Here is a 23,948-nt window from a genome sequence, read left to right on the forward strand (position 1 = left end):
CCGTTAGGATCAATAGGAAAGGATTTTGTGGTGAATAAGTCAAAGCCATGTCAGATTTTCACAGGCAGCACTAAGGAGCAGTTTCCCAGAGCACATAAAATAACACAAAGGAATCAAAACTTAAGCCTATAGTCAGTCCCAGGAATGTGAAATATAATAGATACAGCAGTTAACTGGCTGATTTTCCAAGAAACGGAGCAAATTAGCACAAGACAAGCCCTCTCCACATAAATGCTGGTGGACCTGCAAGGTCACAGAGCAATTTCTTGTTTCTGCAGATCAACCATATTGCTCCCCAACCCTTGTAACCTTTACTGAGTCCATTCTTACTCATCTCCCTGAAGAAGAACGCTGTCAGCGCTCCCGCAGGATTTCATTTCAGAGAAGCAGGAAGCATCCTCTCTTGGCCATACATGAGTCTTCTAAATTTCAATGAAAAAAAGATGATGGAATGACAGCTTAACAAACAGTATAACTACGGGTAGGCTTTTTCAAGGGAAGGGCTTTAATTCCATTCATAAAGACAATTTTTCTCCTTTCCACGTACAGCTAACTCGTCACATCAGTTAACATCAAAAATTTTCACGTAGTCATAAAGTAGGCTGAAATGTGCATGGATGTTAGGGCACACAGCTCTTGGATGGGCTCTGTTTTCCTCCCACCAACTCCTGGCTACACAAAAACATACATGTCCACCTTCCTGCTGTTACCAAAATGAAGAGTTGATGCAAAAGGAACAGGACAGTGGGTATGGTTCATGTTTTAAAAGCGCTGACTGGCCTTCAGTCAGGCAGCAGAGCCAACTGCCAACTCTCTGCTCTTCTGCAGTAAAAACCAGGGAGAGAGAAAAGTTGCTAAACTGTGCAAACTTTTTTTTCTTAAATTCTTGGCTATTTCTTTCTTTTTTTTTTCTCTCTCCTCTTTACTTTTTTTGCTCTCTCACATTACTGTGAAATCACCACCTAGATGCTTCCAAGAACTGGCACAAGCTCACCTCTGCCCTCCGCCCCCTCCCAGCTGCACACAGGTTGCTTCTACTAACTAGAGCCTGCGTTTCAAACCTCACCACCGACTTTTCTGTCTGTAGCAGGAGGAGGTGGGTGCTGGCTGGAGCCTGCGAGGCTGGCTCTGTGGTTAGAGGTGTGCCCAAAGGGCTGATCTGCAGCATCAACAACTGGCAGATAGGCTGCACGATTTCAAAGAGCTGATTTGGCAGCTGTTGTGTCCTCCCTCACCTAGCTACGAGCCTACTTGACATCTTGTTCCTGAACACAAAACACTGCGCACTACAAGAACTTCACATTGAGCACAGGGGCAATGGGGTGGAAGGAAGGCCGCAGGGAAGGGACAGAACAAAGATATCTCCTCTGAGCCTTTCACTCAGGATCACATGAGTTCACACACACTTCATTATTCCTAAAACATGGTTCCAGTATTGCTGTTCTGGCCTGTGTAGAGCTTTCCTAAAGTCAGCATACAGCTATATGCACCAATACGCATTCCCCTTCATGAATTCAAGACACCGTTCCTAACAGAGCAATCAAATCACAGAAACACTGCAGATGATTTAAGTTTAGATGTTCATTTTCCATAAACGAAAACAGAAACAAAAAAGCCTGCAACTTTGGATAGGTTTCAAAATTTGAAATCCATGGGGCCCCTCTGAAATGAACAGTTGGTTTGGGTTTTTTGTTTTAAATCAGTGGGGCTCTCCAAAGTAACAGTGTCAGAAAAGCTCCCCATAAGAATATCAGTCTTCCAGTGGCTTCAGCATGTCCCAGTTGGCATTTCCAGGCCTCTCCCTTGGACAGTGTGAATCAATCCCTTTGGATTGCACTTTCAGCACACAATACAGCACTGCTGATGTTAGAAGTCCTAGGGAAAAAGGCATAGGTGTGTTCCAGCTCTCACGTGACAGCCAACATCCTCTGCTGAAAGCCATGCTCGAAAGGCTGGGCTTCTCACACGTTCTCCCCAACAGCTCGGACAGATCAGCGCCGCAGTCTGAGAAAGAACGCATGCTTGCACTCCTTGCTGTCCAAGGGATAATATTTGTCATAGAAATCCAAAATGTATTCTTCAGTCTTAAATCCAAATTTTTGGTAGAGCAGCATAGCAGGGTTGCTTGCAGAGACGTGAAGGGTTACGTCTTTGCCCATGCAGGTCTGCCAAGGGAGGAAGAGGAAAAAAAAAAAAAAGTATCACAGCAAGAGAATGAGAAAGCCTCTGGGGGAATGCGGAGGTGAAGAGATTCATCAGTTCTGGTATTTAAGTTACTGAGGAAACGTGAGAAAATCGCAGGTCTCGACACAGAAGTTACCACACATAGCACCAGCTGAAACGTGAAGGGAGGCCAGCTACCGTTCCTCAGAACCTTTGTTTCTGAGAAATAGGGACCCTCTGACAATAAAAGCAAGGCTTTGGATTATAATTTCTCAGCTTTCCATTGTCAAATTCTAAGCAATTGTTCATTAAAAGTAATCTCAGCATACAGCACTAATCTCAAACACTTAATAACAATGGCCTGAAGAAAAGACAAAACATGCCAAAGGGTCAAGCGCTGTGCTCCTCCCCATCAGCAAACAGAGCTGAACTCTCTGGGACCGTGCTGCACCACCACGCCACCTCTGGGCTGTCACACTGGAATTCCTCTACATCCCACCCAGCTCCTCTCCCATCCTTCAGGGCACAGCACTCGCCTCCCGAGAAGGCAAGGGAGTTCAGACAGCAAATGGCATCGCTGAAGTTACCGTAAAGATCTGAGATTATACGGGCATCTTTATCTTTGATAAAACCATAATATAATAATAAAGTATTTTTTTCTTGCTTTTATCTAGTGCTTTAATAGCATTCTCTGTATATTGCATGTATGGTAACTCTAAGTGGCAATAACAACACCCTTTAGGAAATCTACATGGTAGATCACTTGAAGGGAAAAGGTCTCACAGAGATTTAAGAAAAAAAAAGTGAAATAATGAGAAGCCATTTTGGGGAAAAGGAGGTTGGAACGAGAACACGAAGAAGATGCAGTTTGGTCCTCGCCACTTCCATCAAAACAATTTTTGTTAGATTATGCTGTCCCCAAGAATTCACCCCCAACTTAAGCACACTGATCTTTATCTTCAGTAGACAGACCTTCATCCAAAGGATAAAGGTGGCCTTAGCTACAGAGAGCAGACCCCGGTATCAGCCCAAGTAGGCTGCGAAGCAGCACACACAGCCTGGCAGTAGAGGGAGAGAAGGTCACTGTCACCACTTCTACATGAGCGACTGCCATCTACCACTGACATATGCAGCACTGGAAAAATAAATCTAACACGAGCTGAACATACAGCGGTGGTCTCTCACTGCTAGCAAGTCTAATCAGCCTCAGCCTGCCTGGCTGTTCTCCACGTGATAATTTAACACTAGTCTACCTGAAAGCAGAAACAGGTTAATTGGTGTCATAGGTCCTACATTAATTGGTGTCATAGGTCCTGCAAAAAGCTGTGGTGATTCCCCACAGCTGACTTGCAAACGCATCCCAGTCCTGCCGGAGAGACAGGAGTCTGGTTGCTGGATCCCTGCAAACCTTGGCTCATCTCCATGCCTGTTGTTAGTAGGTGTTGACATCTCACATCAACTGACTGCAGTTGAGGGCAATTTACTTAAACACTTCACACAGAGAGGCTCAGGAAATGCAAGAGGTGAATTTAAAACAGATCGCTCTGCATGTTGACACAGGCTAGTAACCAGTGAGAGGTGGGCACTGCAGAAAGCTTTGTTGGTAGAATTACCCTCAGGTGGCCAAGAGGAGCTGCTCTTGGTGGAAACTGCTTTTCTAAGGTACAGATCATTCTTCCCAAGGATCTGCCAGCACTCCCTATCTCTCTTTAGCCAAATGAGTACAAGTAAAAACAGTTTCAATGGTGAGTTTTTACTAGCGCAGCTCATCTCAACTAAAACAAGTTAGGGAATCGTTCACCTCAGCAGCTCTGCCATGAGAGCTCAGGGAGTATTAAAACCGTGGGTCCTGAGGATGCACAGCTGGGCTCTGAAAAAGGACATCTGTCTGCATCCTTACTCAAATTTGTGCAATTTAATCCAAGGAAGTAAATGGAATTACGGCCACCTGAAAGACAGCATTCATTCAGTGGTTTAATGAAGTTTAACTACTTTAACACTACCTACCTTTAGTTAGCTCAGATTAATTTTTCCAAGTGTCCCTGTGCAACAAAGCCCAGTACAAGCCAGTCTAAAAAAATTTGAATGAGGCTGCAAACACTTTATCTTCAACTCTAATGCATTTGAACCAGTGTATTTTAGACGTGAACGAGAATGATTAAGATCGGTAAGTGATTTCATGCAACTGCACTAGTCCCAGAATAAGCTTTCAGGTGTAGGTAAGAAAAGCTACCATGTATTCTAACCAAACTATTACCTCTGTTACCAATTTTTCCTTTCAAACCCCAAATTTACAGTATTACTGTTATGTGAACATTATTTTATGTGAACATATTTTTTCATTACCTGAATAAGATGATAAATCATGAAGGTTGCAATTCCAGCTCTCCTCCACTCAGGGTGAACAAACAGAAAAGAGATGTAAGCTTCATTGTATTTCACATCTGGCACCATAAAGCCAAAGGCAATAATAACTTTTTTGTAAAGGACAACAACACTGAAGTCTGGATACTGTAGGCATTCTGACAAATCAATTCCTGCAAAGAAAGAGATAAACAGCAGTTGAAGGCACTGCAAACCAAGCAGAAAGCAGACTATATTGTGTCACACTTCCATGGAAATTCAGATTATTAAGCCCTTTTGTAAACACTTGATTTCTTCCTTTTGCCTTATTTCAAAGCTCTTTGATTGACAGATGCTTCAACCAAGCCCTTAGACAAAAATGAGACTTTTGGCACTGATGTCAATAGGTGCAGAAGTTAGCATAGCACACACAAAGGGGAAGACTCCTTTACTAGTGGGGATTCTGGAACAAAGAAGTTAAAGCCAATCTCCTTCCAAATGACCTAAGGATAAAACCAAAACCAAAAAAAAAAAAAAAAAAAGGAAGGGGTTTAATATATATATATATATGTATATATATATGTATATGTCACTATGTCAGCACCCAGCTAATCTTTCCTTAGTTTGTATTCTGAGCCATATCAGCAGACTGTTAAGAATCCAGTTCTAGACATGCATATGGATAAAGTTACTTGCGTGTGCAAATGTTTGCTGGATTGGGTCCCAGTAAGTTTGTGCCCCTTGCCTGGGGCTCCTAAGGGCTACGGTACCACTGGAGGAAAAGGGCCAGGCCAGCAGCAGGCCGGCATGCACCATCACCGTTCCACTCTGCAAACGCCGAAGGACTTGCCCGCAGACAAGCAACGGGGGCAATTCAGAGTGTATCAGCTGCTCCATCCTCTTCCTCCTGCAAACTCTCTCCGGGTGCAGCAGACCTGAAATGGGGTCTCAGCTTTGGTAGTGCTACCTGCAAACAGTTCTTGTCTCTTTCTCTCCCTGGCCTTGACCTCCTCCTGCTTCTTCCGTTGCCTGTACTGAGCTGTTTTGTGAGCTACACCGTGAACCCGACCACAGGTTTCAACACTATCAAAATGTTTGCTTTTAGTGTGCAAATTCTCTAATCTGGGGACTGAAACAGCCTCCCTGGCAGCGGTGCTTCTATGAGTCAGAGGCTGGACAGAAACACCCGAAGTCAGTGACTTCTGAGCGGAGTTTGTTACCCTGCCTAACCACGCTGCTGTTGCAGCCTAAGAACATCTACGCAGCATGTTAGGGCCAAGCAGTTTAGCTCACAGCACTGAAGCCTGCTTGGTAATTTGGCTGTGCAGACAGGCCCTAAACGAAGCGCAAGACATGGCAGTCACGCCATAAATGCTAGTTTCAGCCTCAAACTGGCGATCAAAGATATATTTTGAACGTGGGGTAACAAAATAGCAGAGGATGTTTTCCAGCAATGTTTATCACTCTTGATGAGATGCAAGACTTCATAAAGCGCTAGGCATAAAAAAGCGGGTGAATTATTTTCTTGCTCGAGAGTGAGCAGGGTGGAGTAAGACGTGGGAGGAATTGATTGGCAATAGGGAGCAGCGTTAATTATCTCAAGGCTGCAATTGACTGTGAAGTGCCTTACAGCGTGTCTGTACAGGAGCGCTACATTGCCCTGAGCACTCTGGCGTCGATGAAGTGGTGCCGTCCCCTCAGCACGCAGTTATTCCTGCAGGAAGGTGCTTAGCTCAGTAGGGTTTACCACTTGTTTGCTCAGGAGATGTTTCCCGTTAGGACACGAAGGCACCAGATACCGTGAGAGGAATCTTGCTTCGTGTCAGCTCATTTGCGGTAACTACCTGCGAGCTCATTTCTGCCGTGAGAGGAACAAGAAAAGCTCTGACAGGAAGGATTTGAAATAACTAAGGTCTGGACACACAGCACCTTGTGAAGTGCCCAAGAACTCAGTCAACAAGACAGCATCACTACTAGAACGCGACAGGGTGCGCCTACGTGCATTAAATGTGGCTTAGTGATGGTATACTTGTTAGGTCAGGCTGATGTTTGGAATTCATGATCTTGGAAGTTCTTTTCCAACCTAACTGACTTTATTTTAGCTTAACATACCCTCCTAGCTGCGTATCCCACCCTACCACCACTTCAGCAATTACACCAGCCCACTGTGAAGCTAAACCCTTGGTGTCCACGCAGACACTGTGTTTTACCTCCTGAAGTATCACATCCTCATTTCTCCCTCCTACTAAAACAGACCAAGGTACAATAATCCTATTATCCCAGCCCCAGAAAATTTACACCATGGAAGAAATTTTGATTCCTGTTATGGAGGCTGATGGGAGTGTCAGCTTTCTGATTTAACGATGCACAGTCCATAGGAGGGTGGAACACACCCACGCTCCTTATGTTAAATAAAACAGGGTGAGTCCTGAAGAACTTAATGAAGGTGCAAACCAACTTGGCCAGAACTTCAAATGCATTATCAGAAGAGAAGAGTCCATGACAAAGGGGTTCAGCCTCTGTGAGGATTGCAGAGTGTCTCATGAGCTCCAAAACAGCTTGTGAAAGGGAAGACATGCCAAGTTATTTACCCCTGCATTGTACAATTTGGACAGTAAGAAGCACAAATAGCTCTGATCCTGACTGCAGCTTATGAGCACTGCTGAACTACAAACAATGTTGAATCACTATCTGAAAATCAAAATGTAAAGTAAACAGTTACTTGGAATAAAGGTGTGGACTGTTTACACTGGGCTTTCTAAATTAGTCTGCAGTGTTGACTGCTGATCAGAAGCTGACCCAGGCATTAGATGAACATTACAATTCTTATTTCGTAAGAATTTGAGACAACAGTCACATAACTGCGGCCCCAATCCCACCCCGTAAAGGGCAGCCACTGTCCCAGGGATCTTAAAATTAAAGAGATGATTCATAAAAATCAATACCCAACTTCTCCCATACATTGCAAATACCGAGGCTTGAAGCAATAAAGAACACCATAGCGAAGTTTACAGTAGTTAGCAATTCCCAGATTTCACTCCAATGAGCATTAGATCTCTGGCATAAAGCTGTTTGTTTACATTGAGCCCCCACCCCAAGCTGGATTCTGCTGGATGGTTGATTTTAGTAACTGCCTATTTCTATTGGCATCAATGGTGTTACCCAAAACGACCTGTTTCTCTAAGTGCTGTGCTAATTAGGGCCTAATTGCCCAGTTCTAAATGATCTCAAAAACCAAAAGACACCAAACTCATGTCTCCATCTCAACTACATTCCTATGACATCAGATAATAGTTTTCTAAGAACTGAGCCAGACACCAACTGAAGACGCATTTGGCCAAATTTTTTTTTTTTTCTGAACAAAACCACTTCCTTCTCAAAAAACCAAGCACCGAAGGAATCTTACCAGGCCAGAAGAATTCGTGGCACATGGAGTTTATAGTGGGGATGTGATTAGGGCGAACGTAGCAGTAATCAACAGGTGCTTCTGGCTCAGCCTTCCAGTGAAGATTATTCCTGTGTGGATGCGCCCGGATTTCTGCCAGCAGCCTGAGTTTTGGGGGCTTTGTCTCATAATCACGCCTGCCAGTTAACACGGAAAGCAAACACAGAAGGTGAGTGAGCAACAATAAATGCTACTGCAGCTGAACGGGTACTGCCCATGAGATATTTTCTGACATGCTCAACTTGGAACAAAAGAACAGTCTTCCATTCATGTGGGAAAACAGCACCCAGCTCAGCAAAAACAGCCTCGTGCCAGAGGCCACGACACTTCCTGGATCCACAGCACATCGAGCCAGCCTGTCGTAACAGCAGGACCAAGGGTGTTATGGGCTTCCCCTAAAAGCAGGTGCAACTTGTATTCAGTGACTATGGTGACTCCTCCTCTGCCCTGTTTTCTCTTCAAGATTCTCCTTCCTACTGCAGGGATGAGTGGGGATCGCTGCCCAAAAGAAAAGTGTCCCCTCCCACAAAGATACCTCTTGATCACTGCCCAAGAAATGTGGGCTGCTGGTTCCCAGGCCAAGAGCAAATTCAACCTCTGACGATCCGTACCTGATATAAGGTTTCAGGACACGGGATGTGTAAGGGCTGACAATGCTGTGGTCTGTCAGGAGGTCTTCTGAGCCTACCAATCGATACAGAAACTTCGTTGTCTGCTGTCGATATCCCTTCATGGCAGGCAGCATCGTCTGTGCGTACAAAAAAAATCCAGAACACATCAGGAAAATTAGTCAATGACTTAACACACGGGCATCACGTCAACAGAGAAAGAATAAGGGCCTTTCACTATAACAGGATGATCTGGACCCACAGGATGACGGTCCTACCTCGGAGGACTCTGCAGTGCACTCTCAGGTTCAGCACCCAATGCTATGAGCTGCACATACTGCTCAGCAAAGCACTGCAGGCAACTTCTCTCCTGCATGGCATGAAAGAGCGGTTAGGTACTTCCAGGCCTCCACCATCAGCGTTTGTGCAGCGTTTGTGTCTTATACTGATAGAAAGCTGTACTGATTGAACATTGCCTGAGAAGAAAGGGGCTTGTGAGATAGTGGGGACAGAGCCCCATGTCAAAATGAGCCTTGTTCACGTAATTCTTTTCAATTTTCATGGTATCCCCATGGTGGTGTTGTTCTCTGCAGCAAAAGCTCTGAAAAAACAGTGTCAAAAACCACTTAAATTTGATGACACTCACCTGGTATCTGTCCAAGATCCTGAAGTCCTGACTAGTAGTTCTGTATGTCGCTTGCCCTACCGGGGACCTGGAAACACCTCCTTCTTTGGCTCCATAAATCCCATCAACCAAGAGCAGCGCAGCATTCACGACCTGGTCCAAGTCAAAGAGTGGCAGCCCTCTTTCCCTCTTGGCCTGCCTCACTATCAGCTTGCGCCTCAGTCTCCGGGCCTCTGGGGTCATGCTCATGGCATTGGGACAGGCTTCCAATCTCTTCAGCAGCAGCTTTTCCTCATAAATACTAACAGAGGTATGCTTGGGAGCTCGGGGTTTAGCATCCTTCTCCACGTGTGGTTTCCTCTTGTCTCGCCCCCGCACCTGCAGCGATGCGTTTGACTCTTCAGGATCCTCACTGTCACCTTCCATCCTTTCTGTTTTTTCTTCTTCACTCTCCACCTCTTGCTTGATCTGCTCAGCTGTCTTCACTTTTTTTCTGCCCGCTATCACAGTCCCAGCACCAGCGGTCCCACTGGGAGGGGGAACGTACTCTATTCCCGGGTCTATGACTCCATCCCCTTCCATCTCCTCGTCATCTGTTCAACAGATCAAAAAAAACAGGGAAAAAAAAAAAAACCAACATAAAGTCCCATTTCAAAGACGATTCTTTGCAGGACATTTCTGCTAAGGAGAAATTACATGGGTTTACCCAACACACTCCGTTTTCTATTTACTTTTGGGCCTCCAGATTTTGGACAGGGTACCCATTAAGGGGTCCTATTTCAGGACCCCTTAGGTCTCCTAAGGTCTCCTGCCCTTGGCATCCAAAAACATTGCATCCTGAGCTATATGCTCATGCTCTTTGACAAACATTAAATTGTTGAAAATTCCTGAAGACTGGCAATCAAATGATCAAGCTCTATTTTTAGCTAGCACACCCTGGAGAAGTTCAGTTTAAAATCAGGGAACGACAACGAGGTAGTACAAAAGGACGGCATTTGACCCTCTGCAGCGCATGTCCAACAAGAACTGCTTTACCCTCTATTTTCTCAGTTAGAACGAGGTCTGACTCCTTAAAGTACTACCAACATTTAGCCTTGCATTTCTGCTTTGCAACCTGACCAAAATTTATGATCTGTTAATTAGGATGCTGTTGCTAGGTGAAATCTTCTACCCATTGGGTATTCAGGATGCCTCAGAAGACAACGGTGGTTCCTTCTGGTCTCAGAAACTGTGACTACAACTGTGAAAACCTATTTAAGACTTCCACGCAACCAAGACAAACAGAATTTTACCAGTTACTTTCCACCTTTTCTTGAAGATATCCTGCAGCTCATTGGAAGTTTCTTTTTTATTTAAATGTCTTCCTTGATAACTATGCGTGGATTATTATCAAACAAAAAACTTAGCATCTCTTACCATGAAACAGAGCCTGTGGCGGCATGACGTCTGGGATGAGATCCGCTTCTGAGAGAAGGCTAGGAGTGGCTGAATGCGAGGCTGGAGTGCCGGGAGCAGAGAAGTCCAGAGATGGGGAAGGAGAAGGGCTTGTCAGAGGCGTGCGGTCTGAAGAGCTCAAGGAGGAAAAGTCAATCACCTCGCCTTTCTCAAGGACGATATCGGGACGACGGCCTCGACTGGTGAATTTAACAGGAGTGGAGGAAGTACTGCGGTCCAGGAAGCCAGCTGCCTCCTTCTGGGCTCGCCGAATATCCTTGGCTTCCTGAGTGCGAGATCTCTTCTCCTTCAGCTCCATGGCTGATTCGACTGGATTGCGGCTCACTCGTTTCCTGAGGCCTTCCACGGTAATGATGGGATCCAGAGGTGGCTTTGAAGCTGCTAAAGAAGTAGCTCGCTTATTCTAACAGACACTGAGCTTCTGCAATCACTGTATACGTGCTTATGGTCATAAGGACAGATTAGCTAGAAATTTTAGAAGATGTATTTTCAAAATATACAAGAAATTCATTCCAAGGCATGTAGCATAAAGTTAATGCACTGCTAGAGCCTCACTTAAACCCCAATTTTGCTCCTCTGCACAGAAGGGAATTTGCATCCAGTGTGGACAAAAGAGAAAAAAAAAAGAAAAAAGAAAACATTCCCCAGGGTAAAGAGGAACAGAAGAACAACATATTTCAGTCGCAAAAAAATGCACAAATCTCAAAAGCCTTACAATCAGTTAGCACAATGCAAAAAGGCACTGAAATGAAATATAAAAGGCTTCTCATACTACAGTACATGCAACATAGTCGTCTTAAATCAGCCATTCCAGCAGAGCAAAACTAAGACAAAAAATCATGCCCTGTAACTATCCATGCACATGAACATGTCATTTTAAGTAAACTTTTGTCATGCCTTCCAGCTCTGGCCCAGCTAGGAACCTAAACACCATTTGGGAAACAGTTACCTTTTGCCTTTAGTGCAGATGCAGACAGCTTCTCTCCCTCAGGCTTCATTGTTGGGGGTTTATTATGAACCAGTTTCCACCACCCTGGTTCTCCAAATTCCTGGGCCCCTGAGCGGAAGAACAAGGGGCTCCCCACAGAGAGACAGCCAGCAACTGTGCTCCACCATGTCGAGGTCTTTTTCCTACAGTGGGAGATATGAAAAAAAGTGTTAGGTCCCCACTCACCAGCTACGCCTTCATCCTGAAGCCTCCTCCCTCCACAAAGATGGAAAGGGCATTGTGCTTTAGCCACTGACTGCGATCCCTATGCTCCAGTCCTCAAAAAGGTGAGGGATTGATGAATTTGTTGTCAAACAGAGAACCATTCAGGACAACCTAGAGCGTATCAGTGGGCTCTGACATACAAAGTGCTGCATACATATGTTCCATACATAAATGCCACACAATTACAGCACGGTGAGAAGTCATTTTTCTTCTTTTGTCAATGAGTCACACTACGCTCAGCCTACAAAGGCCACTGCCACTAGCACCCCAATCATTCAAACACTCATGTTCCTACCTGAGCTAACCATAGTGCTCTTAAATCAACCACTTATCTACAGCAAAACATGAACAGGATCCTAGTGATAGCTGTGTTGACCTGACATTACAAGGACATATTCCCCAATTGAAGACAGCAAACAGGACTCTGGGTACACAGGATGGGAGAGGTAAGGGAAAGATAGTAATAAAGGTTTCACTTCACATAAAAGGAAAGAGGAACTTAATTTAGACATCTGCTTTGGCGACTTTGAGATTTCAACACATTAAGCAAAGCCTGTTCCCAAAGCTTTAGGACAGAATCCTGAAGGCTGAATTCACAGGGGGCATTGGGATTCAATGACTCTGCTCTCCATAGCTGCAGCTGTGCCAGGCACTGCAGAGAAGGAGAGCCAGGGGCCTGAGAAATCACTGAGGACAACTGAGCTGCAGAAACTGTCCAGGGAACAGAGGAAAACCTACGCTTGTCCCATGGACGTATAAGCATGAGCTGTATTTGAGCCCTGTCTCTGCTTGGGGTTTTCTGTCAAAAAACCTATCCTGTAGCACAACAAAGTGGATCAGCATACCTGCATCAGCCACTCTCACTGAGCTGTTTTTGAATCACATTTTTGGCCACTTGGAGGCAGGGAGCTGCATTTACGCCTTTCGCTTCCCAGGACAGTGTGCTATAGTGGGCATCTGAGCACTTCCTGGCCTTCTAAGAACTTGTCACGGGGCTAATGTAAATATCATTTAGGAAAGAAAGTAAGAAGAGAGATTTAAAAATGGCTCGTGGCCAGTAACTGAGATACTCCCTTGAATATGGGAGAATCTAGTTCATGGTATAGAGTCTCAAACCGTATTTGCACGGGCTCTCAGGATTCCTTCTTGCCTTTGCACACCCCCACTGGCCAACATTTCAGTACCTGGGCTAGGGCTGGCTGGGCAACTATTTGTTGCTGTCTTGAGTGTTGCAATTACATACCTTACAGTCATGTCCCTCAAACACGGGGGATTAACATCAAATGCCCCAGTTCAGGGCCTGGAGCATCTAGATAAGCTGCTGCTTTAATATGCCGAGGATGTGAAGCGTAGCAGTTCTTGAAGTGGGACACCGGTTGTTCAGCTGTCCCTGCTCCACCAGCAGCTAGTCCAGGCAAGGCAGGGAGCACATGTCTGAAGCCAGCGATCACTTCATCTGAATTCAATCAGAGCCAGGAGCACCCAGTTCACAAGGCGGGTCTCAAAAGGCAGCAGCAAACACTGGGAGGCGATGGCTCCCTGAGCAAGGGACAACGGGCCATCAGCTGCCTTCCTGGCAGGGTCCTGGTTGTTTCCGGAGGGGACCAACATTGCTGAGAACAGAGCAAGGAGGCGCAAACGTGCAATGGAAGCAAAGCCAAACAGCAAATCTGGTTAGGGAGAAACCAGGTCTTAAAAGAGAAAAATCCCTGCAGGGAGGGGGAAGTCTGTGCAATCGGTAAATTTACAACTTCGGAGGCTTGCTCATTTCCTTTCCTGCCTCAACAGCACATGCATTAACAGTGACATTTATTTTTTGGCAGTTTCAGCATGCTCAGAAAAAAACATGTGACATTCACCTATACAAGACACCAGTCATTGTGCCACAAAAGGCTACCATTTATAAGAAGTGCTCTTATTCTTACAGCTTCTTTCTTAAAATGCGCAATGACTGTGAAAAGACATTCCCATGGTTTGCAATACCTACTAAGTAAGAGCTGTTATTAAGACCCAAAACAAGCTAAAAGACAAAGCCCATTTCCCCTTTTTGGGAACTTGGTCCATACAAGCTTTATAGCTGAGGAACATGGTACTTTGCTGGAGCTCTTTTTTGCTTTAAAGCCCAGGCAGAAGATACCAAGATTAGCCCATCCACTGTGCCAACTTAGACTGAAAGGTTCTGTGGGTTCACTACCTAAAGAAAGACAAGAAACACCCTCAAAATATATGCATCTCCATTGCTTCTGTGACTTTTTTTCCCTTCTCGTTGAGAAATGCTTACTCCTTCTCAAGACTACCCCTCATGACTAAGTTCGACTTCTTAATAATGAGTCCTCCAGTTTTCTGGCTAGCTAGGCCCAGCAGATGTCACTGAACTAAACAGGATTCTTGTCCAGTTTTAATTCATTTTGCTCAGCAACCAGAGCTGCAGGGAAACATCATGTGTTTACCTGTTTCCTAACAAGAAAGTCCAGTGTTTCTCAATGAAAGCACAAATGTCTTCTTTCCATCTGAAGTACCCTTGACGGCCGGTTCCTTCCAGAGACAAATTGTACATTGCCAGCATAACAACCTGGAACAGAAAGAGGTGGATACCAGTGCATCTTTTCTGCTTCAGCTGGTGAGCTGCCACCCGGCCATGTGATGTCGTACGCACACACATCTCTGCTGTCTCATAAATTTCTTATTTTTGCAACATCTCAAGCAATTTCTGCAATCCATCTTTGTCCTGTTTTCATGGTGCCCTTTCTAATTTTCCTATTGTTAGATGCACGTTCTGCTGTTTTTCTGAGATTTCTCCATCCCAGCAGAATAAAAGCCGCCTAACTATGCAGGTTTATGACGAGGCAAACTTTTGCACTGAGTAGTATAAATGAATTATATCACAACTGGGATCTGAATGTAGGGTGGAAGTATGAAAAAAGTCTTTCAAAAACAAAAAAAAATTGTGACAAGTAATCCCACCGCCTTATCCATCAGAAACATTGTGACCAGAGTCTTTCTACATACTTGCTGCTGCATTTCAAATTGAACAGAGGTGAAACCATGTAAAGCGACATGGTATTTACTACTTAGTCTTGGTATGCAGGAGTTAAGTTTGTCACCATACCGTTTTCATTAAACAATACTTTTACAGATCTTCTACATGCTTCATAACCAAATTCAGTCTGACCTACCACAGGACAGGTTTGAAAAATAACACACTTTCTTCTAAGTAAACCCCAGGTGACCAACGGTTAAATGTATTTAATGAATGCATTTGAATACAACTAAAATCATAAAGCTAGGCTGGGATCATCTTTAACAATCACACAGCCTTGACTGGACACCACTTCTAATGGGGACTTATTTTTCACTGCCACACAGGTTTGAAGGTGGTTTTTTTTTGTTATTGGGGGTTGTTTTGTTTGTTTGTTGTTGTTTTTAAACAGAGATGGTCTCCTGGCAGTGGGCAGTTGCTTTTGAAAATACATCACTGAAGACGCCAAAATGAAGAAATATAGACAGCCTTAATGTCCCCTATACTCTATTTCTGCCTCACAAGCCCTCTTACTGTGCTAACTATTTCTCTAGAATTTTGTATTGATAAAGTCAGGTGGGACAGTACTTCAGAACTTTAAATATATATATATATGTGTATATATATATATATGTATCTTTACAACTGGCCATAAGGATCTGTTGAGGTCACATAGTCTGAAAAAAATTCAGAAATCACAGTCCACATTTTTCCTGCTTCAGACAGATCGATTTTACCACTTCCTTCAATTTGATGTACTCAGAAGCAGCAGCTCTGGCTGCTGGAGGCCTAGGGAGACCTTCTTTACTAGTTTTGATCCTGTCTTTCCCTTCCCCATGCCACTCTCCTTCCCCTCTTCAGCACAGAGCTGAGTGTAACGCTAGCAGCCTTTGCTTCCCAGGTGTAATCTGCTGAAACCCCGGTGTTCTGCCAGCCACAGACAGCTCCACTAACCTTTCCCAGCCCTGCCCTGGGCACCAACAGAAAGCACTGCAGAAGTTACAACTAATGTTTTAAATGAACTATTATGAGGCAGTGCACTACCAGTGTCCCAAAGGACAAAAAGATGTCTTGCCCATACTGCCCAATGTTTGGCATGTGGAAGCACTTCATGCAGCAGTTCCTGCTTGATCAAATCCACTTTAAGCAGAGGCACCCAGCACTGCCCGCCCCGCCTCAAATTAAACCAGCCCCCTGCTCAGAACAAGATATGGTGCATCAGTCTACCCATACAGCAGTTACTGCACAATGCAGAGGATTTTGATTGCTCAGGTGTGCAAGTGACTGAAAGAGCAGAATTCTGCAGGGACTACTGCTAGCGAGCAGGCAGCCAAGTCAGAGCTCTGCGTTCAGGGAGCTGGCAAGCTCTCTGTTTGTGTGTTGCCACCTCACAAGTTTTACATTTGTTCGTATATATAGAAAAAAACTGTTCGTGCCTTGCAGCCAGATTGCAATTTGCTTCTCCAAACTTGCCTGAAGCCATGAAATTCATGAGCAACATGAATGAGGAAAAAGAAAAAAAAAGAAAAATGAGGAATGTGGTTTGTGTGATTATATTTCAATTTACTTGCCAAATGCTCAAGTTCTAATCTGCAGGCAATCCCTAGCTAATTAATTTCTGAAGTTCATGTATACGTTTCTTTGTCATCTATACCCAATCCTCCTTTTCTAGGCAGTACATACACAACAAACAACAATTTTAGAAAGTCCTGTGGTTATTCTCCTGGCACAAACATTATACTTACTTGTTGCCACGTTAATCTCAGCCGTTCAAACTGCTCCTTCCCATCTTCTGAGCAATCCGAGCAAGTAAATCTGAAAAAGTTGTCTCCTTTGAGGTAGCTGAGCTGTTCTCTCACTTGACCTAAAATGAATAGGCAAAAGATCAGATTTTCAGTCCTTTCATAGGAAAAATAATTCCCTACAACATCAGGCAAGGAAGTATTTTTTCCTGGAGTCCAGAGACCAACACTCCTTGGGAACTGCCTGGAACTCACTGTGATGTAAGGTATGGATCAGTTTTACAGTTGCAGCAGTCAGCGGTGACCAACTGAAAACCACAGGCATTAAAAAGGGGCATCTGAACACATGCTCAAAGCCAAAGCATTTCCTCACTTCCTCTGCATTTTTCCCTCCTTCTTGCTTCCCCAGAATAATCTATATACTGCAATAAATAACTGTTTCCCCACTCTACTTTAAAAAACAGCTGAGTTGCTAACCCTCAATATAAGTTTGAACAAAAGTGATCTACTGGGACAGAGACAACTATAAAACCCCACACACCCAAAGTCAAAGGCTCAAATTCTGTTTCTGCAGCGGAGCACAGGGAAAAAATATCAAATGAATCATGACTTCTAAACTCAACATGCATTAAAGAAATACGAAAAAATAAAAAATGAAATAACAAGACAGGGAAACAGTTAAGACTACAACATTTCTGAAATTCGCACGCGAAAGGTCTTTCTCCAAAAGCATCTCATCGCTTTTATTATGTTACTACAGCAGATCAAGCGCTTGCAATATACGGCTGCTCTGCTTTTGTAGTCAATTGCAGAATCCAACTATAAAAGTCGCACCAATGTTTGTTGGAGAAAACCAAACCAACCGATTTGGTAGTTTAACAGAACGTCTAGATGGCAACTCAGTGTGGAAAGCAATTATTTGCCTGAGCTCACTGGTAACTTGCACAAGTGTCAACTGATATCCGTATAACTGAACAATTAGCAAAGAGAACAGCATTTTCCTTTTTCCAGCTTGTTTACTTTACGCATTTGTATCTAGTTACTGTTGCTCTGTGACTGGCTTTTTCTGCTCTTTGGATTTGTTCCACAGCAACAAGAAAGAGGAACATCTTTGTAAAATAAAACGAATGGAATGTTAAATCGAGTGCTCTCAGGTGAGATATCTCATGCTACCTTTACTACCTTTAACTCTGGTCTCTCTCTTTTTTTTTATAATTAATACATTTCAAGTTAATACGTCCCATTACCTGCACAGTATCTTAACGGTACTATGCTGGCTCCACTCACTAACAGCAAGGTGCTCACTAACCACGCCTTGAGAGCAGATTTCTACACTAGGCTCCTGGCAAGCTCTAGGATGGCAAAAAGGGCAGCTCCGATACAGCTGCAAGGCAGATGCCATCTGAAGAGCTCGGTATTTCTAAACTCAGAAATAATAATAAGCACACATAAAAGCAGATAATAAAAAACAGTGCTCAGCAATTTTTAGGTTTTGCATCTAATAACAGGTCCAACAACGTCGAATCAGAAAGTAAAGCCAAGTCTATTACTTAGCTAACAGAATATATCATATGTCAAGCAGCAACAGCAAAAGGATCAAGTGATGTAGCTTGCTCCGAGTGCCTCCCAAAGCTAGCTGCTAAGGGCTGGACACGCTTCTGTCAAAGCTGCATTAAATTCACATTCTGGACACGCTTCTGTGAAAGATGAATTAAATTCACATTATCAGGAAATCAGCAGGGCTGAGATTTAGCCACAAACGTGGAAAAGGAAAAAAAGTACCACCACCTACAAAGTCCTGTTCCTCCCTGACCTCTGCAGAAAGTGTCTTCACCTGAGGGGAGCGAGAGGCCAAGACCCTTGGCCAAAGTCCCGTAGCAAGTCAGTGACAGACACGCAGGAAGGCGTGCACGTTCCTGAAATCATACCCTTGGTTGGTTACCAATTAGAGCAGACAGGGAACGCCAGCCTCAGACACCCGTCTGGCTCTTGGATCAGCGTGCCCAACGCACGGAGCAAGCAGCACGAGGCTGCTGGGCTCCATGCAACGCCCGGGCAGCATTTCCTCCCCAGCACTGGGACGGAGCTGAACAAAAGCCATCCTGCAGAAGGCGTACAGGACAGCATGGATACCCGGTAAATCACAACCCTAGCAATGCCAACTACATGCAGGGAGGGCAACAAGAAACACCAAAACCAGCCTCCTTACTTGCCGGAATCCACTTCTGGCATTTTTCGCAGTAGTAGGACATCTCCTCCATCCAGGACGCGTCGCCCTCGTCGCTGTTCAGCGAGTCTCCGCTCTGGTCGTGGGATAAATCCACCGAGGCCTGGTCTTCAGACTCCACGATCAGGAGGGTTTCTCCTTCCACCTCGCCCTCTTCCAGGCCCTCCGACGTCGATGTCCTTGTGGCTTCATCATCGTGGCGGCTCAGCAGCCCACTCATGTGGACGTTATTAGCCATCCCTCACCACCTAAAGCAGGACGGTGTTTGCGCTACAAGGAGCGCACTGTCCCCACATTTACAAGCCCATTCACGCTGGAGGTACCAGCCAGGTGTCCACAAGTAATACTGGTGGAAGAAATATTTTGTGTATGCTCTATGGCTTTTGGAACAGGAATATAATGTACCTGAAAGAAAGCCTTTCAGGAATGGTCTCTGTTTACTGAAACACTTGCGAGTAGTTACTCTAATGCCTCAGGTCCTGCCTAGGGCTGCTGGGAGCCCTTCTCCATGAGCATCTTGTCTCTTTCTTCTTTAAGCTGCTTTGTCAAAGCAATCTGCTCTTCTAACAGGCGAATATTTTCCTTCTTCTGATGTTGTCGCTCCAGATCTCTGAGAACTCCTCTGTGCAGCCTCTGAAAACACAAGGGACAGGGTTTATTTCATCAAGCCTGTTTGGTGGCGAGTGCGACCAACCCCACCCCGGCTCCGTTCCCTCCTGCAGAAGTTCTCACCATGCCCTGCTGCCCCTGCAAACCTTAGTCCTCTGCCACCTCCTGCAGCCACACCACTTAACGTCCTTTGAATCTAAAACTACGGGAGCTGGCACCTGGTGTTGATAGTACTGCACCAAACGCACTTTGTTTGTACTCACTTCAGATGGGTGCATTTTCTGAGCAGAAGAGACATTGAGCAAAGAAATGCACCAGTAGCTCCCACGCTGCGCAGGATGCACACAACCTGTAACAGCCTTGTACCTGCAAAACTTGTACCTCTGCTTGGAGAAAATCTGGTGGCAAACTGAAAATAATCTTAAGGAAAACTGCTATTTGTCTTCATCCGCTTCTTTCTGCTTATGTCTTACCCTTTAAAAAGCAAACAAACAAAAAAAGGCTGATAAACTCTTGCTGCAAGGAAGGTATAAAAGTCCCACAGCCTGTCTCTGCCAAGCTCTTGAGAAATCATGGCACTTCATTCAAAAGATATACGTACCCTTTACCAAAAATGTTCACCATAAATAAAATGTGCAACACAGACTGGCGGTTTGCACTTAGATGGGTAAGCCACCAAAGGAACGTAAAAAACCCTAAGAAAATCCTCGTTAGTCTTTGTTTCCTCCTTATACTTGTCTGTGTCTGCTACCTGGAAGGCTTTCTTACTCAGCTAGCTAGGTGAATTGCTCAACCTTCACGTCTCACCAGGTGAATGCAAAATGAGCGAAACCAAAACTAGTGACAGGGACTGGGATGGGGGAAAGGAGGGGAGGGACTAGCTGGGAACCAGCTCTTCATACTGCGGATGTACGCGTCCGGGAGCAGGCAAGGCAGCAGAGGGATATAAATGGAGGGAAGGTGAGATATAAAGACACGGGATGGAGATGCCAAGACTGACAGTAACTCTGGGAGGAAAGGAGACCACCTTGAGGGTTTAACTGGTTGGGCACCTTGTGCAGGTGACAGCAGCTGGGCCTGCTTCTGCAGAGGAACACAAAGCGACCTCGGTGGGCTCCAGGTGCAGGCACCCACCCACTCCCGCAGCACTTCTGAGGCTGTGCGAGGCGTCCTTCTCAGCTCGGCTTGGGCTCCTGGGGCAGGCAGCACGCTTTTACGTGTTCAGACACTTATTAGATGTCAAAGCAATAGTCATAAGCTTGTCAGAAAATATTATGCATGAGGGCAGAACATCCACGGTACTTATTTCCGTTGCATTACCTAAACAACTGGGTTCCTTAAACCGGATGCCATTATTCCCTGACTTGAAGATTAAGAATTATAAAATCTCAGATTTCATTTATAAAAATATAAGCTTTGAGCCTTAGGCTTTCTGAATAGCATCTCACATCAAGTTTGAACTGATTGCTGGTAACATAAAACTGAGCATTTTGGCTTTGCTTCTGCAGCAGCAGCATCTCAAGGAATGCTCGTATCCCTGCAAATACATAATCTGCATCACATTCAGCTGCTGGGGAGATCACTTCTAATTCTAGAGGTTTTGCTAACCCATCCCCAGATATACAGCTCAGGCACCTCTGAATGCGTCAGATGTACATTTTGGGAGAAGAGGGGGTTCTTGGGAGGGAAGATAGACCCAAGCAGGCTGCACGGCACAAGATACGGGAGCTTGCCTGTAGCCATGCAATTCTTTTTCCCTTCCTGGCATTTAGAGGCTGTGCCCACACCTGGGTATTAGGATGGAAAGAAAGCAATAAGTTATTTTTTTTGTGTGGCAAGGGACAACATTTTCAGCCACCTATTCAAAAAAAAAATTTTTTTTTGGTCCCCAAAAGCCCAAAAAGGTTTTCCACTGACCAACTGGATCCTTTGACCTTTTCATCTCTAGGAAACTCAGCAAAACTGCTTATCTGCAGGCAGCAAAAGATTGCCTATCCACAGTGATGTCTGCTTCTAGTTGTGGGAAAATGTGTCAAAACAGACCCATGGGGAGAAAGTTGCCCATTGTTGTTGATAAATTAGCCACCATTTGGTAGAGGTAGCATTTACCCAGACAGAAGCTTGCAGAAGAGCTGCAAGTCCCTATTTTCTTCCTGATATGGTTAGAAATATAAGAATCAACCAGAGAGCATCAACCGTTTCAGTTCATTGGCAGATCCACCACTCTTTTTATTAAAGACATTTTATATGCTGGAGGAATGCACATTACAGGCTCGGAGTTGTGCCCTTCGTTTACCCGTGGTTTGAGTTACGATGCAGTCTCTACACACCAGGGCACCGTGCTCAGGATGGATCCTGACCAGGCACTCAGCGTTTGGTTTCACATTACTTGTTTAGCCTGTTGCCCGTGGCATTGTGTACTTCGTGATAAGCAGATCCTGCTTGGATGGTAGAGCGACTTATTTCCTTGAGGACTTTTCTACGCCTGTTACCTCTTTAGAATAGTGATGCTTGGTAAATGTTAATTCAGTGTAGTCCATGAGATGAAGTAGAGAGATTAGCCAAAGAAAGACTAAGGTCAAAATTAATTTTAGGTGTCTGGCTGAAACACCCAAGACTGATTTTTTCCAGAGAGTTGATTGTCCTGTGGCACAACACATGCTAAATGTACAGCTCCCATCTCTTCTGGCTGTATTTTCAGCCGAGCATTTAGCACATATTCCGGCCAGGCCCTCAGTGGCTCAAGGCAGGTGGGATGAGTTAACCAACAACTACCTGCAAAAATCTGAGCATGTATGCCAGCTCCAGCAGCTGCAGAGCTGTTACCCATTGCCATGCCAAAGAGACCAGCCTTCCTCTTCTTGTTGTGCCTAGGATACTCGGCACGTTTTCCAGCTTCTGCAGCACAGAACCACAGAAGCATCTAGGTTGGAAGAGACCTCCGAGATCACCGAGTCCAACCTCTGACCTAACACTAACAAGACCTCCACTAAACCATATCACTAAGGACTACATCTAAACGTCTTTTAAAGACCTCCAGGGATGGTGACTCAACCACTTCCCTGGGCAGCCCATTCCAATGCCTAACAACCCTTTCAGTAAAGAAGCTCTTCCTAATATCCAACCTAAAGCACCTCTTTCCTTCTCAGATCAGCCTCATCGTCCTCCAAGATCCCTCGTTCTTAAGTGCTGACGGAGGCAATGTCTCTAGGATAAAATGTAATCTTGTCATTATGGATGGCACAGCAACAGGCACCTGAGCTGTGGTGTGGATTGGCAAGTTGAACTGTGGGGTTTGTAGCTCCTGACTACTTCAGACCTTTAGTAAAAGACATTTAATGTAAGATTTTGTGGTGTGTGTTTCCCTAGATGTTTAAACCAGATGCATGCCCTCATACTAGCACTCAGTTGGTTCACCGGCAGAGCTGAAACCGGCTCATTGCCCCAGTTTCTGCCACGTGCAGCTTGTCCGTTCTGAATTTATTGTCCCGGGTCGGATTTGCCCGCAGACTGCCCACCCCCACACCTGAGGCTTGTCTGCGGGGCTCTCCTGCACCCCACGCGCCCGCCTCACCAGAGGGGGGACACTGAGGACCACCGCCTGAGGTGCCGGGGGGGGCGGGGCTACAGGGCGGGGGCGGGGGCCAGCAGGGCGGAGCCACGCCCCCTCCTGCCTGCAGGTGAGGGGCGGGGCCCGAGCACGGTGGGCGTGGTTACCGGGTCGTGTGGGCGTGGCCTGTTCTGCGGGGGCGTGGCCTGCTCTGCGGGGGCGTGGCCTGGCTCCCCCCTCCCCTCCCCTCCCCTCCTCCCTCCCCCGCCCCCCCCCCCCCCGTCCCGGCGGCCCCGCTCACCTCCTGCTCCCGCCGCTGCTGGACGTGCACGGCCGCCACGGTGGCGGCGGAGAGGAGCGCGGTGACCGGCCAGCACCGCCCGGGAGCTCCTCGACATCGCCGCCGCCGTTACCACAGCCGGGCCGCGCCGGGCCGGGCGCGCGAGCGGGCCGTTGGCGGCCGTTGTGGGTGGGGGTGGGGGTGGGGGTGGGGGTGGGGGTGGGGGGGAGGCGCGGCCAGGCCGAGCGCCGAGCGCGTCGAGCCAGGCGTGAGCAATCGAGCGCCGAGCGCGGGGGGGGGGGGATGGATCGGGTTGGGGGGGAGGTGTCGCAAAATGGCGGCCGCCTCGTCCCGCCCGTTGTCGCCGTGGGCGGCTGGAAATGGCCCCGCTGAGAGAGGGAGCGCGGCCAGCTGGGCCGCTGGTCTGAAAAGCAAACAAAAGGAGTTTTTTTTTCTGAGCCCGACAAGGTTTTTTTGTTTTTTGTTTTTGGTTTTTGGTTTTTTGTTTTTGTTTTTTGCTGTTATGGCACGCAGACCTCCAGTCCCGCGCTTCCCTCGCCCAGAGAAGCCGAGCTGCGTAGGGCGAGCAGCTGGGGAGAGCGGCTCCGCCATTGTTCGGCCTCCCCGCGCTGCGCCGCGTGTGGCCCCCGGCCTGGCACATCGCCGCGC

At 46.0% G+C, this 23,948-nt stretch overlaps 2 protein-coding genes across 3 annotated transcripts; both read right to left on the minus strand.

Moving 5' to 3' along the window:
• Nucleotides 1-901: 901 nt before the first annotated feature.
• Nucleotides 902-19,298, minus strand: KAT14 (lysine acetyltransferase 14). 2 transcript variants are annotated; one of them, XM_035560148.2, is made up of 10 exons: nucleotides 18,823-19,298; nucleotides 16,617-16,735; nucleotides 14,303-14,424; nucleotides 11,589-11,770; nucleotides 10,601-11,020; nucleotides 9,206-9,777; nucleotides 8,563-8,699; nucleotides 7,913-8,088; nucleotides 4,510-4,700; nucleotides 902-2,165 (listed from the first exon to the last, which is right to left on the minus strand). In XM_035560148.2, the coding sequence occupies exons 1-10, from the start codon at nucleotides 19,076-19,078 to the stop codon at nucleotides 1,992-1,994; spliced, it is 2,349 nt and encodes a 782-aa protein (XP_035416041.1). In that variant the 5' UTR covers nucleotides 19,079-19,298; the 3' UTR covers nucleotides 902-1,991. The 2 variants fall into 2 exon arrangements, with proteins under 2 accessions (XP_035416041.1, XP_050565738.1); XM_050709781.1 differs by having other exon boundaries at nucleotides 10,601-11,017; nucleotides 18,823-19,081.
• Nucleotides 19,299-19,323: 25 nt separating this feature from the next.
• On the minus strand, nucleotides 19,324-23,397 carry LOC118254684 (protein PET117 homolog, mitochondrial). The gene is given in 3 exon segments (XM_050709782.1): nucleotides 19,324-19,473; nucleotides 23,301-23,366; nucleotides 23,368-23,397. Coding segments are annotated over 3 exon segments (246 nt in total).
• Between the last annotated feature and the right edge of the window lie 551 nt (nucleotides 23,398-23,948).

The sequence above is a fragment of the Cygnus atratus genome, chromosome 3 (assembly GCF_013377495.2).
Source record: "Cygnus atratus isolate AKBS03 ecotype Queensland, Australia chromosome 3, CAtr_DNAZoo_HiC_assembly, whole genome shotgun sequence".
NCBI lineage: Eukaryota > Metazoa > Chordata > Aves > Anseriformes > Anatidae > Cygnus > Cygnus atratus.